The sequence below is a fragment of the Gambusia affinis genome, linkage group LG01 (genome assembly GCF_019740435.1).
Source record: "Gambusia affinis linkage group LG01, SWU_Gaff_1.0, whole genome shotgun sequence".
In the NCBI taxonomy this organism is placed as follows: domain Eukaryota; kingdom Metazoa; phylum Chordata; class Actinopteri; order Cyprinodontiformes; family Poeciliidae; genus Gambusia; species Gambusia affinis.
The window spans coordinates 41,420,490-41,439,194 of record NC_057868.1 but is presented as its reverse complement, the minus strand read 5'-3'; the positions used below and the strand labels follow the sequence as shown (position 1 = coordinate 41,439,194).

General features: G+C 46.8%; 2 protein-coding genes across 3 annotated transcripts; both read right to left on the bottom strand.

Moving 5' to 3' along the window:
- Window positions 1-737: 737 nt before the first annotated feature.
- On the bottom strand, window positions 738-6,955 carry LOC122840935. Its single transcript, XM_044133779.1, has 10 exons — window positions 6,629-6,955; window positions 4,677-4,850; window positions 4,383-4,540; window positions 4,041-4,239; window positions 3,719-3,815; window positions 1,800-1,971; window positions 1,683-1,729; window positions 1,475-1,595; window positions 964-1,061; window positions 738-885 (listed from the first exon to the last, which is right to left on the bottom strand). Exons 1-10 carry the CDS (start codon window positions 6,880-6,882, stop codon window positions 844-846), a joined length of 1,362 nt encoding a protein of 453 aa, XP_043989714.1. The 5' UTR covers window positions 6,883-6,955; the 3' UTR covers window positions 738-843.
- A 978-nt stretch (window positions 6,956-7,933) lies between these two features.
- mecp2 (methyl CpG binding protein 2) lies at window positions 7,934-16,978 on the bottom strand. Of its 2 annotated transcripts, none has more exons than XM_044133580.1 (6): window positions 16,844-16,978; window positions 14,703-14,892; window positions 14,433-14,623; window positions 14,142-14,335; window positions 13,907-14,034; window positions 7,934-13,748 (listed from the first exon to the last, which is right to left on the bottom strand). In XM_044133580.1, the coding sequence occupies exons 1-6, from the start codon at window positions 16,873-16,875 to the stop codon at window positions 11,229-11,231; spliced, it is 3,255 nt and encodes a 1,084-aa protein (XP_043989515.1). In that variant the 5' UTR covers window positions 16,876-16,978; the 3' UTR covers window positions 7,934-11,228. The 2 variants fall into 2 exon arrangements, with proteins under 2 accessions (XP_043989515.1, XP_043989602.1); XM_044133667.1 differs by lacking the exon at window positions 16,844-16,978 and adding an exon at window positions 16,352-16,752.
- Between the last annotated feature and the right edge of the window lie 1,727 nt (window positions 16,979-18,705).

Sequence of the window (18,705 nt, the reverse complement as noted above, 5' to 3'; positions counted from 1 at the left end):
AAACAAATGTGAATTTTAGCGTGTACCTGTTTAACAACCCTGGTCGTAACAACCTGAGGTTTTACTCTTCTGTGAATTTAATTAATTTGTTTGTTTATTGAGTTTTGCTCAATCAAGTTTCCCATGTATATATTGTAAATGGTATTTTGGATTTTTTTTGTTCCCCCTATAATTGATGGAGATATATAGATATTATTTAAAATGTATAAAAATATTTTCAATGTCATTTTAATGAGCTCTGACAGTGTTTTACTAGACAATTTATCTTTTACGGTTCCAGTAATGCCAGAATTAATAATAATAGACTTTGTGGTTTTCTGATTTAGTAATGTAATTATATTAGTTGTGTTACCACCCCACGCCACTAAAGGCAGTATCAGGCCCAAAAAGATGCAACTAAGGAGCAGATTTAGAAGTTCACAGAAAGCTACAGAACTTGTGAGCGGAGCTGAAGTAAAAAGAGAGAAATTTAAATACATGCCGAGAGTGAAAATCCTTAATAAAGGTGAAAATATTTAAGAGATTTCAAAATAAAATAAAAATGGAGACCGGGGATAACATAGGAAATAGCGCCCCCTTCACTTCTGGAGTGCAATGGTCCCATTTCCATGTAAGGTCTGAGACTGACAGCGGTCCGTCCCGCCACTTCCTGTTTGCTGCAGCCAGGTTCTTCTCGCTCAGAGGGACCAAACCAGAACCACCTGACTGTTGCTCTGCTGTTGTCCTGCAGGGGGCATCATCATCACATGAGACCATTTGTTAAAAACATTTTTATTAATCTTTATAAAAAGGACAAAATAATTTTCAGCTGCAGCTCACTGATGACATCACTGATGACATCACTCAGAGGATGTCTGACCGGCGGCTCCTCAGGCTGTAGCGGGGCTGTGGGGGAACATGGGGGGGGGGAGGTTAATAACCAGAACGAGGAACCAGAACAGGAACCTTCACAACCAGACACACCTTCCTATCCTCCACCTGGACTCTGTACGCCAGGGGGGGCGGAGTCTGGACTGATGCATTATGGGAAGAGGAGCAGCAGAGAAGACGGGCGCTCTGACCTGAAGGAGAAAAAGGGAGGTCAGAGGTCATCAGGTGAAACAGGCAGCATCACGGCCTCCATTAGTAATTATATTTTCTATTCAACAAAACATTTAATTTTTATCCCATAAAATAAAATAAAAAACAAACTTTAACATTTTAAAGTACAAACTGCAAAGAATAAAAATAATGTTAAATAAAATTCCTAAATATGGAGGATGAGACGGAAATGATCTCAGTTTAGAAAATGATCCGTCCAAAACTAAGACCAAAACCAGAACCTGAATGCTTCTGGTTCCAGTACCTACTGATTTAACTGGTTTTAATGACTTAAAGGTTAAAAACTTCTGAGCTCTGGTTTTTCTTCAGCAAACCTCCAGGTGTCGCCAGAGAGGCACAAAGCTTTAGCTCCGCCCCTCTAGAGTCAGCTGACCTGAAGGTGCCATGTGGGAGGAGCCTGCAGCCAGTGATGACAACGTACTGAACCCCTCTTCCTCCACTTCCTCCTCTTCCTCCTCTTCTCTGCTCCACAGCCTTTCTGCTCTTGCTGTCCTCTGGAAATCAACCACCAGGTGGAGCTGTTTAGGAGTGAACCAGCAGGGGATCCAGGTGTGTTCAGGTGTGCCCCCTGTTGACCTCACCTTCAACTGCAGCCGACGGTACTCCAACTTCTCCTTTGTAAGCCTCTCTGTAAACGACAAGCAGCTCCTTTAAGTCCCGCCCTGACGCACCTGACCAGGTCCAACCTGGACACTCACCTGCACGGAGCAGCGCCTCCTGCAGGCTGTTCTGCGTCTCTCTGAGCTGCTGCAGCACTTCCAGGCTCTGCTGCACCGGGTCTCTGTAGCGAACACACACCAGCAGCAGAACGCACAGAGCAATGCAAACCGAGAGGCGCCGCAGCGCAGCGACGTACGCCGAGATCAGTTCCTGCACACAACAACTCTGAATTATATAAAAAAAAACACGCAAGTTTACGACTTCCTTCACGAAAACACGCAACGTTACGACTTCCTTCACGAAAACACGCAACGTTACGACTTCCTTCACGAAAACACGCAACGTTACGACTTCCTTCACGAAAACACGCAAGTTTACGACTTCCTTCACGAAAACACGCAAGTTTACGACTTCCTTCACGAAAACACGCAAGTTTACGACTTCCTTCACGAAAACACGCAAGTTTACGACTTCCTTCACGAAAACACGCAAGTTTACGACTTCCTTCACGAAAACACGCAACGTTACGACTTCCTTCACGGAAACACGCAACGTTACGACTTCCTTCACGGAAACACGCAACGTTACGACTTCCTTCACGGAAACACGCAAGTTTACGACTTCCTTCACGAAAACACGCAAGTTTACGACTTCCTTCACGAAAACACGCAAGTTTACGACTTCCTTCACGAAAACACGCAAGTTTACGACTTCCTTCACGAAAACACGCAACGTTACGACTTCCTTCACGAAAACACGCATCGTTACGACTTCCTTCACGAAAACACGCAACGTTACGACTTCCTTCACGAAAACACGCATCGTTACGACTTCCTTCACGAAAACACGAATCGTTACGACTTCCTTCACGAAAACACGCATCGTTACGACTTCCTTCACGAAAACACGCATCGTTACGACTTCCTTCACGAAAACACGCAAGTTTACGACTTCCTTCACGAAAACACGCAAGTTTACGACTTCCTTCACGAAAACACGCAAGTTTACGACTTCCTTCACGAAAACACGCATCGTTACGACTTCCTTCACGAAAACACGCAACGTTACGACTTCCTTCACGAAAACACGCAAGTTTACGACTTCCTTCACGAAAACACGCAACGTTACGACTTCCTTCACGAAAACACGCAACGTTACGACTTCCTTCACGAAAACACGCATCGTTACGACTTCCTTCACGAAAACACGCAACGTTACGACTTCCTTCACGAAAACACGCAAGTATCCGACTTCATTCACGAAAACACGCAAGTTTCCGACTTCATTCACGAAAACACGCAAGTTTCCGACTTCATTCACGAAAACACGCAAGTTTCCGACTTCATTCACGAAAACACGCAAGTTTCCGACTTCCTTCACGAAAACACGCAAGTTTACGACTTCCTTCACGAAAACACGCAACGTTACGACTTCCTTCACGAAAACACGCAACGTTACGACTTCCTTCACGAAAACACGCAACGTTACGACTTCCTTCACGAAAACACGCAAGGTTCCGACTTCATTCACGAAAACACGCAAGTTTCCGACTTCATTCACGAAAACACGCAAGTTTCCGACTTCATTCACGAAAACACGCAAGTTTCCGACTTCATTCACGAAAACACGCAAGTTTCCGACTTCATTCACGAAAACACGCAAGTTTCCGACTTTATTCACGAAAACAGGCAACGTTACGACTTTATTCATAAAAACACGCACAGGAAGTGAAAACAGTCTGGGATCAGTGGCGTCTTGGTGGTTAATTTATTTATTGCATCTGGTATTAATTTTTCCAGAGATCCGTGAACACATCATCTCATGTACTGATTAAACCGGGTCACTTCAGGTTTTTTTGGTCAATCTGCAGTTTCAGAGCGCTGGACAAAACAACCAATTATTTTCCAAAAGACCCCCACCTCCAACATAAGCCCCGCCCCCAGGTGAGTCTACCAACCACATGAAGGTGTTCTGGTTGGTCGGAGCTCAGCACATGCTGGTAGATCTTCTTCTCCAAGTAGAAGTTGACGCAGACCAAGGCCAGCAGCAGCAGCCTGGACCCAGGGGAGGAGGGTGTGGGAGAGCAGAGGTCACTCAGAGGTCACCTGTCCGATGTTCTGGTTTTGAAGGTTCTACAGAAATCTCTGGTCTTGAATCCGAGCTGCAGCTTTACTAGTAAACGGTGCAGCTGCTCCCCCTGCTGGCAGAAGCCGGAACTGCCTCTGTAGAAGCAAACATGCAAGAGCATGCAACAGGTAAAGGGAAGGGGGCGGAGCTACCTGGCCCTGGAGGAGCGTGGAGTGGAAGTGATGAGGTAGGCGGTGCAGAGCGCGGCGGCATTGTAGCAGCAGGAAGTCAGGCTGTGAGCCTCCATCAGCAGGAAGCTCTGCAGGAAGGAGAGCCGCTGGAAGAGCTGCGACAGCGCCACCTGCTGCTGCCTGGAGACACTGCTGAGGTCAGAGAAGACCGCCTGCACACCTGGAGCAGAGACAGGGGAGACAAGGGAGGACAATCAGCAAACTGAGATGCATCAGAATGATTCCTAAACCGACTGAATGATCTCTAAACAAAACAAGATCTTTACCCTGAGTTTAGTCTGGCAGGCTCTGTGTGTGTTTTACCCTGAGTCGAGTCTCTTAGGGTGGCTCGTAGCTCCTCTCCATCAGACAGGATTTCTTTCTGTGCCTGTAAGGCGACGCTCTGGGCTTCCATCAGTTCATTGGCCATCTGTCTGGTGGACTGAAGCTGCTCAGCAACACTTGCTGAGGCCTCCGTCAGCCTAAACACAAGTTAATGTAGCAGATTAGCGGCACGTTGAGTTAGCATAATGCTAACAGTTTGGGAGCCTAAAGGTTTAGGAAAGGTTCCTGGTTGGTCCTTTAAGATACAGCACAGGGCGTACTGCCGCCGCTCACCTGTACGCGGTGCTTTCTGCGCGGCTCTGCCAGGCCTCCGACTGCAGGAAGTGGCAGATGGAGTGGGTGTGGGTGAAGAACTCAGTGTAGGTGTTGAAGGCCACAGCATCCATCCCAGCAGTACACCTGCTGACCTCTGACCCCTCAGGGCAGGATGGGAAATCCCTGCCTGAGCTGAAGAGAAACGGGTTAAAAGGCAGATCTGAGCTGTAGTAAACAAAAACGGTCTCAAGGTGGCAGCACTCACCGAAAACTAATAACTCAGTTTTAACCAAAAAAAACAAAAACATTAACATCAAGAAAGAAAATAATAAAAGCCCAACAGGAAGTCCTAATTAGGAGTTCTACAGTCATAATTAGAAGAATAAAAGCCATAATCATGAGACAGAAAGTTTCTCATAACTATGACTTTCAAACTCAAAACAGTGACTTCCTGTCGGGTTTTTATTGTTCCTTTCATGGTGGAAACGACTTTCATCAAAACCCTAAAATGGAATTTCAGGATGAAATGTAGAACCTTTAGAAAACGGAGCACTGTGGTTTCCAAAGTGTGGTGTGGGGGCCAGCGGTGGCCCTCAGAATGATTCTGTGTGGCCGTTGGCTGCAGATCAACAACGGTACCAACTGGACCCAAAAAGAGACGGAGAGTTTTATTCTCAAAGTAAAATCATCTTAAGAAGGAAAACGTTTCTGATATCATTTTAGGTTTTAATTTCAGGGTGAAAAAGGAGCAGAGATCAGAAAACGACCCAAATCCTGGTTCTGGTTCAGACCCACTGCAGGAAACACAGCGACACCAGAACCGCTTGGGGTCCGTTTCACTGAACTGCAAATGTTTCCTTCATTTAACTCAGATCTTGATTTTTATATTTAGCATAAAAAAACGACTACAAATTATTTTACATTAAAAGAAAGAAAATAAAAATAATTTAATCTTTGGACAGAACCGCTGCAGGTCAGTCCAGAACCATAGTGATGTCATAGACTAGTGACCTTCACCTGATTATGTCGTCACATCCCACCTGCGGGAGGAAGAGCCACGTTTTAACATCAGAACCGCTTGGTTCTGATCAGAAGAAAAAATTACATTTATATGAACAATATACAGTGTCACTAAAATCAATTTTATTTAAACAAATAACCCTAACCCTAAGTCCCAGACACACCCAGGATAAACTCGGGTATACAGCCATTCTGCAAATTACTCAGTTGCTTTTTATAAATTATTTCATATAAATGTATTGTTTACATAATATTTCTTCTACAGCAGGAGAAGTTGTGTCAATAAACGGAACAGGATAAAGTTCAAAGTGTTGGAAAAACTTATTTTTTTTTAATGAAAATTTGTGAAAAAAGAAACAGTCCACAAGCATCCTCATTCCAAACACGTTCATTCATTTTCATCACTTGGTTCATGTTCACATTAGTTATTGACTGGATCGAAAAATATCAAATATATTTTGAATTTAACTGAAGATATGACTTGATACAGTATATATTTTGTTCTGGATCCAGAACAAAATGGTTAGAAAGCTAGCCTGCTAACTGTTAGCCTAGCTCAACACTCCTCCGGTTTCTCTGTCAGAAAGCAACAGAAACAGCCAGTTAAAAGTGATAATAAACTCTACGGAAGTCCTGGGGGACATTGACTTAAATCTTATTGTATAGACTAGGTCATCAAATCAGTCTTGTCAACTACGCTGCCTGTAGGGATTTTTTATGTCCAGCAGGTGTCAGTATTCAGTGACGCAGTATCGACTTAGTAGCAATACAGTTTAGCTTTGGGTCGAAACGATAGAGGCCAAATTTACCATTACTACTACTACTACTACTACTACTACTACTGCTGCTGCTGCTGCTGCGCGAAGTGAACAGAACCACGGGATTCTGTTCTGGTTCTGAAGAACCCAAAGCGGCAGGTTCTCCCTCCCCGGTTCCGACCAGCTGCTTACCTGCTAAGGTGACAGTGGGTGAAGCGCAGCGCCAGGCGGCTCTGACTCTCTGACGTCATGTCCGTGCAGCGCGTGTCCAGGTGTTCCAGCGCGCGCGTCCAACACCCGCCATACCGCTGCTGCGCGGCGAGGCTCTGGACCCGCCGCAGCTCCATCCTGCCGCGCTCAGGGTCCGGACCCGAACAGGAACCAGCAGTGGGTCCGAGAATCAGGGATCCGCACAGCAGCAGCAGCGACGCTGCCACATCCTCCATCCTCACCTGCCTTCAGCTCAGCCAATCAGAGAGCCGCGTTTTCACCCGCTCAGGTCACGAGTGGGCCGTGACCTTTAGAGGCTCATTAACGGCTCCGTCAACAGGTGCTGAGCGGAACCACGTGACCTGAAAGGAAAGGCGCTCCTCTTTGATTGCAGGAATAATGAAACAGGAAGTTGGAGATCAATACAAAAAATAAAAAAATTAAATCCGATTCACGGAGCAATTGTGAGATTTGTTCAGGTTGCAGCAGCAGGATTATGTGACTTCTAATTATTCATACGGCAGCCATTTTTTATTCATGCTTATTCACTAATCCTACATATTAATAACTGCATTCTGTTCCACGTCGAAGCTGTTTTTAGTTTCCCTCATCCGAGTTGCACTAAAGTCCCGTTAGTTTGTTTTTGCTGTTCATTCGCTTCTTCATATCAACTTTTCAGTCTGATTTAGAGTTGAATCCTGATGACGTCATTCTGAGGGGATTTTAGCCGTCATGCAGCTGAGACTCAACTGGGTCAGAGAATTCAGTCCGACCCAGTCTGGTCGTCGTACTTTGGATTTTGGTAAATATTTTTAATAAACTTTATTCTTGTTGTTTATTATCTTTCGGCTTGATGGAGTCATAACAGCATAGCGTCATCATTTAATAACCTCTGGGTTTATTTTGAATGAATGCTCCAAACCGGAGAGACTTTTATGACGTCAGATCTTTGCTTTAAAACCTCTTCATTTCTTTAGTTTCTCAGTACCACCAGCAGAGGGCGGTGATTTAATCTCCAGCTCTTGTTCTCTTCAGCCCAGTTTCCGTTCTTATCTGACATAGAAAGAACCCTGCAGAACCTTTCATTCAGGTTCCACAGTAAGAAGCAGATAGCCTCCATCATTCTAATAAAACAATTATAAAATCCTAATAACACTTTCATCCTGCTGATATTGCATAAATGTGATTAATATTTAAAGCCTGAAAGATGCAGTGGGCTGAAGTTGAGTGGGTTGTGGATCAGAGCGATGCGAGGAAGGCGAGTCAAACACGGAGACCACAGACATGTCAGGGACAACAAATGGTTTTAGTTAGAAACAAAAATAAGAAAACAGGTAAAAACTAGTTTCTTCTACAGCGACGGTGTTTTCTGGAGTTTCACTGAATTCCAACCAGAGTAAAAGCAGAATATTCATCCTCAATATTAGCAACTATGAAGTCACCACACACATTACTACTAATGTCTAGAAACACAACATGGCTCGGCTGACATGGTGGCTTCTGGCAAGACACACAATATTATTATTATTATTATTAATATAGGCACTAAACTCTGGAACATGCAATATGGTGGCTGGTTACTGTAGATTGTGCTGGGTCGAGTCAGTGGAGCGGGTCCAATCAGAGAGGAACGTTTCTGCGGTGGCGTGCAGCTGATGATGGGTTCGCTGCTCTGAGCAGGTGGCGGCGCGCACGCAGAGGCCGGGCTGCGCTAACGGGGCTCACAGCGAGCCGGGTTACTGGATCCAGAACCAAGAGAGACTGGGAGGATCAGGTCAGAGAGTCACAGAACCCTAACAGGAAGCTCCGGCAGGTCACAGGTCATCTGTTGACTTCCTGAAGACGTGTTGGTTTCTGCGTGACGATTCTACAGCATAACCCCTCAGAGACACGCTGAGGGCCCACACGCTTCAGCCAAGAGCCAAAACCAGCTCTCACCGATGTAGACGCCTGACCAAAATTGTGTCATCTTGTAAACAAAGATGTCTTCCTCCTTCTCAACGTCAGGTCAAAGTATTTTCCCAGAGCTCTGTGGTCAGACGTTAATTCAGACAGAAATGTGGATATTTTGCTTCGACTGCTTCACTTCCACTGTCCAGTATCTACATGATTACATTTGAGGAACGTCTATGTGGCGCGATGGGGAATTACATCATGCAAATTGTAAGCAAACTTAGAAAGTGTTGCAACATAGAAGAAGAAAACAAATTAGCCCTGAATCATTCAGGCGCGCTCAAGTCCAGTCGTCCAGAGCCGGCCTGCAGCTTTCAGACGCTTCCCTGCTGCAGCACACCTGAATCTATCGACTGGCTGGTTACCAGGCCTGTTCAGAGCCGGTCTGTTGGAGTGAGGATGTATCCGACGGATACAGATGTAGCCGACGGATACAGATGTAGCCGACGGATACAGATGTAGCCGACGGATACAGATGTAGCCGACGGATACAGATGTAGCCGACGGATACAGATGTAGCCGACGGATACAGATGTAGCCGACGGATACAGATGTAGCCGACGGAGGACGGGACTCAAGCACCCGAGTTACACAAAGCGTTATTTCTTCAGATGTTGTCACTACGCATGGCACGAATAAGAACAAGTAGAAGTTATAAACTAGCATGGACAGCACAGCTCAGAAAACTATAGTCCTCCACTTTGTGCTGGAGGTCTGGACTTTTTCATTTCACTGGGTTTTATGCCTCTGGTAAAACACAAACCAAACTGTGGATGGAAAGTTTGTTGCTTCTATCTCTCCTTTAGCGCATTAGTTCTGTTTGGGAAGAGCCAAAAATCACCTTATGAGAGCGTAAAAAGTTGTTTGTGAAATTGAGGAAGTTATTTTAAATGTTACCATTTCCATCAACCTTTTCTAAAGCAACACTTCAAAACGGGCATGAAAAAACATTGATGGAAACAGAGAGTGGCATCTCACAACGTCTGTTTTCAGTCTGGAGGTGTTAGACGTTCCTGGTGAACTTGGTGCAGTTGGAGTAACAGCAATAGAGATGATTGAACTGAAGGTGTTGCTGGGTGTCCTTAGTGGTGAGACTGGGCTGTTGGTCAGACTCTAAACCAGCAAGAACTAGCCAAACATTTCCTTCTGATACCATCTATGGTTTCCTTAGGAATGCCTGAAACACCTTGTGGATTCAGTGGTAAAGGTGGCAAGAAATCTCAGTGTAATGAGTGCCTGCATCATCAGCAACAGGAACTGATCAGACCACTTCAACACATCATGACTGCAGTGCTCAAAGCCTCCTGACATCTCCTAACTGTGACTCTCAGACCTGGAGGGAAAAGCCCACAATTCTGTCCTCTCTGCACAGCCGGATCCATTTGGATCACCTTTCCTGGTTAGACCTGGACGGTGAACCTGAGCCAGGTTGGCCTCTGCGAACGCGGGCCCCGGTTGAAGGCCTGCAGGGTCTCTGAGTGACATGCAGGGGGTTGATTGTATGAAGTTGAGATGTGCAAACTGTTCCAGACATCTGATGTAAAGACACATTTAGAATGGGTCCTTTCCCACACATTCATTATCAAAAGAACTCAAACAAAGCTACTGTAGGCATGGGTTTGGTTTGATATCAAAAGTGCTTACGGTAGAAACAGAATTTGAGAGAAACATACAAGTTCATGAAGACCAGTTTAGGAAAATTCCTGGAAGAACTGGTTGAACTGGAAATGTTGAAACACCAATGAGCAGCTTTTTTTATCGGCTGGATTCATCAGATCCTAAATCAGCTGAGAGGAACCATGAACTCCTCCAGCTGTTAAAATGCTTCTGAATCAGGCCGTCGGGGTTCCAGCTAGATCCAGATTCATGACGCGTCTGAGGAAATCTGGAAGAGGACTGAGAACTTTAACACTTTTGATCTCAGGCAAAATGGCGAGAGGCAAGAGTAAGCTCAAGAACTGAGAACAGTAAAAGAAAGCCTCTGCTTTTTAGGGTTTCATGGAAAACTTTGGAAAATAAAGAGGAGAAATTTTTAAGAAACCAATTTAAGGTGCAAACCGCCGCGCCGCATTGCCTCGTAGACTTTCAGTCAAGGACTGGTTTGAGGAAAGGACTGTCAGTCACCGTGGGCCATGTTAGAGTCAGGGCTGTTGGTAATATTACTTCTTAAAGCTGTATAACAAAGACAAAACAATCAACTACTAAATAAAAAACAGGTTATATTCCGGAAGCAACATTTTATCAGAGTAATGTGTTGTTAAGCGACGGGTTTTAGTTCCAAACTACTCCCCACCTCCATATGGAGACTAACAGGATGCAACAGCTGCCTTTAGGTTATATACACACACACTTTTTCTTGTTTCTCCTTTTCAGTTGTTTTGTTCTAGAAAAAGACTCTATTCATTCCCCTCTCGATCTGTCCTTCAGCCCAAACTGGCTGTACTTTCTACAACTTCACAAAGTCTCCAGACAGAATCCGACAGTAGAAGCTGCGACGGTTCTTCCAGCTTCTGTTTGAAAACAGAGTGAGGTCCATACAGCTCCAGGAACAGCGCAGCCAAACTCCTCCATCTGGGGTTGACTCGTCTATAAGGTCACCAATCAGCTTGCCTTCCACCTGACCAACCAATCAGCTGACCCTTTCACTGACAGCAGTTCGTGACTCTACGGTTTCCTCACAACTGGGACGGGGAACGGTGGACTGTGGGACAATGTCTCTGAGCTCCTTGTTGTCACCTGCTGCCTCTGGCTCCACCCTAAGTCGAGCTCTACCGTCTGCTCCAGGCACAAGACTGGACCCTGCTACTCCAGGAGGTCCAGGTGGCACAGAGCTGGAAGGTCTTGATGTGCTGTTTGACCCTCTTTCACCTCCTAAAACTTCCCTGGTATCTGATGCTGAGAGCAGCTCTCCTCTTCCCTCCATCCTGATGTCCTCCATGCTGGCGTCTCTTCTTGGGAACTGGGTCTCTAGGGTAGGCCGTGTGGTGCTCAGGTCCTGTGGCTGCTCACTCTGGTTCTGCTGAGCAGGGATGGGATTGGGATGGGCGTGGCTGGATGATGACGGTCTGTGAGAAACAAGGTTCTGCGCATGTAGCCTTGTGTGTTGAGAGAGGGACTGGGGACGGAACGGGGTTTGAAAGCTTTGAAAGTGTGGATGTGTTTGGGATTGGGGAATGGGTGGCCTAGGCTGGGTGGGAGATTGACTGGGTGGGGCTCTATGTGGATTTGGGACATGATGTTGCGAGGTCTGTCTCATACGTGTTTGAGGCAGTACCTGAAGGCCAGATTGCAACTGAAGATGAGGTTGAGCTGGAACCTTTGTCTGTAGTTGGCTTTGATTTTGTGTTGGAATCCTTGTCTGGTGTTGAGTTGGGACCCTGGTCTGTGGTTGACTCTGGACTTGTGTTGGTGTTCTAGTCTGGGGTTGACTCTGGACTTGTGTTGGTGTTCTAGTCTGTGGTTGACTCTGGACTTGTGTAGGTGTTCTAGTCTGGGGTTGACTCTGGACTTGTGTTGGTGTTCTAGTCTGTGGTTGACTCTGGACTTGTGTTGGTGTTCTAGTCTGGGGTTGACTCTGGACTTGTGTTGGTGTTCTAGTCTGGGGTTGACTCTGGACTTGTGTTGGTGTTCTAGTCTGGGGTTGACTCTGGACTTGTGTAGGTGTTCTAGTCTGGGGTTGACTCTGGACTTGTGTTGGTGTTCTAGTCTGGGGTTGACTCTGGACTTGTGTTGGTGTTCTAGTCTGGGGTTGACTCTGGACTTGTGTAGGTAATCTGTCTTGGGATTGAGTCTGTGGTTGCATCTCTATTCTTGCCTGTGATTGAGACTGAAGTTTGGGTGGTGTCTTGGTTTGGGATTGTGACTGAGATTGTGTTTGAATTCTTGGCCGGGGTTGCAGTTGGGGCTGAACTGAGGTCTGAGGGTGGGATAGTTTAATCTGAGACTGGATATGAGGCAAATGTCTAGGCTGGATCTGAGGCTGGAGTCCTGTGGAGGACTGGACCTGTGATTGTGAATGCCTAGTTTGAGATGGCTGAGCATGCAGAATAGGTGGGGACTTAGGTGGATCATGTACAGTCTGATGGTGGCTTTGGTGCTGGGCTGTGGAGAGTGACTGGGCTGACTGGTTGGTGGGCAATGGGTGACTGAGGGTTTGGATTTGGGGTGGTAGGGACCGTGCCTCAGGCAGTAAATGTCTGGTGGGGGATGACTGGTGGGCTTGTGATGGACTGGGTAACGAGGTATGAGGACAGGAATGGGGCTGGTGGTGTGGTGGAGAAACAGGGGGCTGAGGCACAGACCTTTGGTGTGGTTTGGGGGGAACCTTTTTTTCAGGTGTTTGATGAGGCACAGTCTGGGGATCAGCTTCAGGCCTGGGTTGGCTAGGAGGTGATTCGGAAACTGTTAGAGGAGGAACCGGGTGATGTAATGGTGAGCCAGAGGACTGTTGGTGGCGATGATGATGGTGGTGGTGATGATGGTGTTTATGAGGTGGTCGTTCCTTCCTTTTGTGGCTTTTTGAAGGGATGATGCTACTACTGCTGCTACTCCTTCCACCCCCTCCTTCATCTTCACCAACATCCTTGCCTTTGCTTCCTTCATCTCCAGATTCTCTTTTTTCCTTGTGCTTCTGGCACTTATGTGACTTGTGTCCATGGGATTGGCTCTCATCTGAAGCAGAGGGTTCCTTCTCTGACTGGCTTCCTACAGTGGATGTAGGGTTTGGGTCTGAGCTTGGACCTCCCTCCACCTTTCCTCCCTTTTCCTGTGCTGCACCAGTGCTTCCAGTCTCAGGAGGTGTAACCAGTGGAGCCTGAACACTCTCCATCTCTTCCACAGTTTCTCTTGTTTTGCGCTTTTTAATTGGCAGAGCTGTTTCCTGGACAACAGGTTTAGTGGAAGACTCCTTAGCCGCTCTCCGTTTGGCTTCAGCCACCATAATGGCAGCTGCAGTGTAGCTTCCAGCTGTTGAGCTACCAGAGGCTGTGGTTGAAGACGTGGATGCAGCAGTGACTGATGATGTTGCAGAGGTTGATCCTGGTTTTCTTCCTCGTTTTTTGGGAGCAGCCTTGGGTGGAGGTGGAAGTTCCTGTTCTGATTTTCTCTTTCTGCCTGGCCGGGACTTGGGCACTGCGGTAGGAGACACCACCTGCAGACGAAAAACCAGATCAGCAGAAGCATAAGTTTCAATATTGTTATGGTCACAGACACAGTTGCACAGAGTGAACTTACAGCTCAACCTTTATAGCTGTAAGTTTTATCTTCAATGTAAAAATGTCCAGGTCAGGGACTGAACAACCGTCATACCTTTGAAGTGGTCCCAGAGGAGGACTCGGCCTTGCCAAGAGGCATCTTGACCAGCAGCTTTCCTGGAGTTTTTTCAACCACTCGCTTCATGGCCACACCCTCAGTGGCCGGACGCATTTTTCCACTGCCTACACAAATACAAGAGATGAACACAGAAGAACTGCAGAACCGCTTATGAAAAGTTGTCTTTGATTTAATGATTCATTTGCAACTTCTGCTATCCCGGCCTCTGTACCTTTGGGCCGTCCTCGGCCTCGTCCTGATGGTTTCACCACTTTTGGTTTTTTGGGAGGGCGCTTTTCACGACGGGATGGGCTTCCGCGCCCCGTGACGGTAAAATCAAAATCATTGGGATCGGTCTGTTTGTCACCAATCTTCTCAAAGTAGGCAATGAGTTCCACCTTTGAACGAAATGCCTTTCCCTCTGAGCTTTACAGACCAAAAACAGCTAAATGTTAATGACATTCATTTGAGATTGTATTCTTATGCAGCAAAGGGAACCATCATCATGTTGATCATGACTTACTTGATCAGGTAGACATCAAACTTCCCCGCAGATTGTCCAGACTTTCTCTGTTTCAGTTTGCGGGTCCAGCCTTCAGGCAGTGACGGGTCATCGTACATTGGCCCTCGGTCTCGAATGATGGAGCGGCGTTGCCTGGGAGAGCCTGCAGACTCGGACCCTTGGTCTGAGGGTCCCGCCACTGGCTCTACCACCTAAAGGGTGGAAGGACAAGTAAACATTTCTGCACATCATTCTGGCTGTTACCTCTCCAGCTCTCCATGTGTTCTGTACCTGGCTCTGTGGCTCCACCCCCACCTGTGGCTGTTCACTAACTGCTGACGGGGTGGTTGAGGCCGCGGACTCGGCCCCCTGGTCACCATGACGGCGCTCCCTGCGTGGCTTCTTTGTCTTACTGTGTGACCTGTCTCTCTGTCTGGTTGAGGGTTGGGGGTCTCCCTCTTCACCTTCTTGTCTCTCCTCCCTGGTAAAAATATGACTCTGTGTTAATGTTGCATCTCTCAATGACAGCAAACTGTCCAACAGCAATTGGAGTGCAAGTCTTCATGTGTAGCACTGGCGGTTTTACCAGCTAGTGCTAACTGAAAGTGCTTGCTGACAGTTTTACACGGGATTTCTGTGTGATAAGTTGCATGACTCTGACGACGGTCCACCTGCCTGTAGACCTAGCAGCGTTAACACCAGACAGTGTTTTCAGTGTTAGTTTCTCTGCTTCTTTTCTGCTGGGTTTAGATAGAAAACTTTAGAACCAATTTGAATACTGAGCTGAATTTGATGTTCTACTATTGTATGTAGAAGGGATGCTTTTGTTTTAGTGTCCCGAGGCAACATTTGGTTTAAATCTGGGATACAAAACCAAACTGAAGAGAGTGGATAGAAACCTCTGAATATTAAGAAAAAATAATTTCTCTCATTATTCTGACATCAAATAGAAATATTGTTTTTAATCCTGACAGGAAGGATCATCCGATCGGTGATCGGCTGGTTGAGTCTTCCCGTTTATAAACAGCCATCATCAGCTTCTGTCCGACTTTAATTAGTAATCAGATAAACAACAGAGACAGATGCGTCCAAGCAGTACTCAGTTAAGGTTCTACGGATCTGTTCCTTCAGAAAGCGCCAGTCGGACCAGGAGGAGAGCCGGACCGGTCCGGTTCTGCTCCAACTATCCAAATAATGAAGGAAAACAAGACAATAAATAAAACACACTTTGTCTTCAGGGGCATGCGGCTGGCAGCTTCCTCTCATTTTGAGGAAGGTTTTATCTTTCAGAGATCTACTGATCAGAACCAGAACCAGATCTAGAACCAGGTTCTAAAGGCGATCAACTGTTTTAAAGGGAGTTTGACGGTTTTACAATAAAAGTCTGACAGCTTTAAACAGACCAGAATAATAATAATGTGAGTAAAACTTGTTCTGAATCATTCATTGAGGGTCCAAATCTGGTTCTGTGTGGAAAGTAATCACACCCTGACCCAGATTCCCACAGCTGAGTCTCAGAACTTTGGCCCGCTTTGCTTTGGACGTCATGCGGGTCCAGAAGCAGCACAGCAGCCCACAGCATCACACTACCCCTGCTGTGTTTAATGTTCTGGTTGTTTTCCTCCAGACAGAACCGGACCAGCATCCGGTCCACAGAACATTTCCCCACACAGTTCCTGACCTCTGACCTCTGGTTCTGGTTCTGGTGTGTCACCCTGCTGGAACATTCTGTTTCAGGCAGGGATCATGGTTCTGACTCGGTTCTGTTGTTCTTAGAAAGCTTTAACTAGCAGAATGAGTTGGACCGGGCCGCTTCAGAACCGGAATGTTTTGGATTGGACGGAACGTGCCAGGTTCGGTTCTGACCCGGTTCTGTCTGACTGATCTGAACTCGGCTTGTTGTTTGCCTTGTAGGTTGAAACAGGAAGTGAGCAGCTCACACATTGAAACCACAGACGGGCACGCGCGCTGGTGTCCGTGCACGCTCCTGCTCAGCGGCACTCCGGCAGCGGCTGCAGCTATCTGCCTGTTAGCGCTGAGGAACCGGGGGCGTGGGGTAGTTAACCCGGGTTATTGTGGAGCGCGGGCATGTGCGCGTGCTCGCCAGCAGCTAGCCCGTTAGCTGTGACGGAGCGGCAGCCCCGCAGCCGCCGCGCTCCTCCCGGCTCGCCACCGCCGCTCGGCCCGGCCTGCGCGGCTCCTCCCCGGGCAGCGCGGAGCCCGCCGCGGGCCTATGGAGCTCCGGCAGCGGGGCTCCGAGGAGCCTCGCTCCGGGCTCACTGTGTGACGTTATTGCCGCTAACCCCGCTCCGCGGAGACGGCCCGGGGTGAAAATCTGCGCACTTTGCGTCATAAAGCTGTGCGGAGGAAACAGCGGCGCTAAACTGAACGGGAAGCCGCGGGAAGAGAGGATGGAAGAGGAAAACACTTACAGTCTGTCCGCTTCGCGCTCCGCGGCGGCCATTTTTATTTAAATAAATAAATTTATATTAAAAAACTCCAAACATCTCCGCTGTCCTCCGTCACCAGCGAAAGACCGCGAGATCTCAGCCCACAGCAGCCAAGACAATCAACCAGGGGCGGCGTAATTCCGCGAGATCTTAGCCTGGTGACGTCAGGCTGAGGCTTTCAGGGACCTCTCGGAAAATTTTCCGCCGCTTCCTTCAGAAGTTTGAACGTTTGAACAGAGGATGTTTTCTTTCTCCTCCCGCCTCTCCATCAGCAGATCCTACTCCATCACCTATTCCTCGGCTGAACTGCTTTACTAAATATTTCTGATCACTCAAATACATCTCCAATACAAATAGGAAAAATCGCCATGATCTATCGAAACATTGCTAAGTTTCTTTAAAAGTCCTTGCTGTTTTAAGCGTGATGCTTAGCCTGTGCCGTATTTGTTTCCTCCAAACCACCTTCTTTTTGGACAAAAGCTACTCATTTCATATGTTCTGAAAACTGTAATATTTATTGTCAAATTTACTTCCTTGACTTGCTTATTATTATTATTATTACTATGGAAACTTTATTTGCAGACTATACGTTCATTGTTGCCCTAATGAAGATCAAAACATCAAAACCACAAATAAGATAAAAACATTTGTAATCCAACAAAATAAAACTAAACAAAAATAATTACATAAAACAATGGAAAATATTATAATTACTATTATTCAAACGTTGTTGGCAGTGTTCATGTCTGTAGTTACATTAATACACATATAGACATTAAAAATATAACAAAAAATAAATACCTGACAGCTATTCAAAATGTAAAACTTATTATTGCTACTTCCGTTATTGTGCTGCAGTACCAGGTTGAAGCAGCAGGTGGCAGAGTGGTAGAACTGGTAATGCCTTGCAGTAAGAAAGCTCTGGGTTCTAATCCCTGCCTGGGGTTTTTCTGGAGGTTCTTCTGGTGCATGTGTGGGTTCTCTGTGGGTTCTCTGTGGGTTCTCTGGTTTCCTCCCAGTCCAGAAACAGGACTGCCTGTCCTGATGGCTGAGGGTGTCCTCGGACCGGTCCAGCTTCCTGTTGGTCAACTGTAGATGGTTTACCAGGAAGAAGGGGATAGAGACCCCTGGAGCTCCTCATGGTCTGGTGACCCTTCAGCCAGGAAATTAATCTGTGGTTCAGGAGAAGTTCTGCTGATCAGTTTCTTGTTGGATCAGAACTTTCTGGGTCACAGGATCGGTTCTGAATGTCAAACAGCCCACAGGATGAGGAACTGGGTCCAGTGCTCATTTACATTAAGACCACTCATCCTGTATTTGTGTGTGTGTGTGTGTGTGTGTGTGTGTGTGTGTGTGTGTGTGTGTGTGTGTGTGTGTGTGTGTGTGTGTGTTCAGGCGGCTCAGAAACTAGATCCACACAGAGGAAGCGGCTACAGACCAGAAGTCCTCACATGATCATATCTACATTCGGCATATTTTTCTAGGTTTCCTTTGGACCCGATCAGAACCACAGAACCTGGCCCAGTCCAGCAGGGCACAGAGAACCAGAACCCGGTCCAGAGAGGCAGCATTCCTATCTGGAGTCCTGGTTCTGGTTCAGACACTGAATCTGTATTGAGGTACTCACAAAGATAGCAGGGTGGGCGTGACTTCTGACAGGACATGAGTCACTTCAAACACAACAGGAAGCCTTCATGGAGCACTTCCTGTAAACAAAATAAAAGCCCCACAATCCCAGCAGGAAGTCCAACTCAGAGGTGGCGGTTCTGTTCCAACCCAAACCCAGCAGAGGGAGCAGGTCAGGATCCACCGGCTTTCCAACCAAAACCACAGTCCGATGCAGA

What these genes read in the sequence shown, in the direction of transcription:
- mecp2 (XM_044133580.1), bottom strand. Translation starts at nt 16,875, where the DNA reads ATGGCCGCCGCGGAGCGCGAAGCGGACAGACT. An exon ending in GGGTGGAGCCACAGAGCCAG is followed by an intron (nt 14,624 to 14,702) that starts GTACAGAACACA and finishes TCCACCCTTTAG; the next exon opens with GTGGTAGAGCCAGTGGCGGG. An exon ending in TTTGATGTCTACCTGATCAA is followed by an intron (nt 14,336 to 14,432) that starts GTAAGTCATGAT and finishes TGGTCTGTAAAG; the next exon opens with CTCAGAGGGAAAGGCATTTC.
- LOC122840935 (XM_044133779.1), bottom strand. Translation starts at nt 6,882, where the DNA reads ATGGAGGATGTGGCAGCGTCGCTGCTGCTGCTGTGCGGATCCCTGATT. An exon ending in ACCCACTGTCACCTTAGCAG is followed by an intron (nt 4,851 to 6,628) that starts GTAAGCAGCTGG and finishes GTTTCTCTTCAG; the next exon opens with CTCAGGCAGGGATTTCCCAT. An exon ending in CCTAAGAGACTCGACTCAGG is followed by an intron (nt 4,240 to 4,382) that starts GTAAAACACACA and finishes TCTCTGCTCCAG; the next exon opens with GTGTGCAGGCGGTCTTCTCT.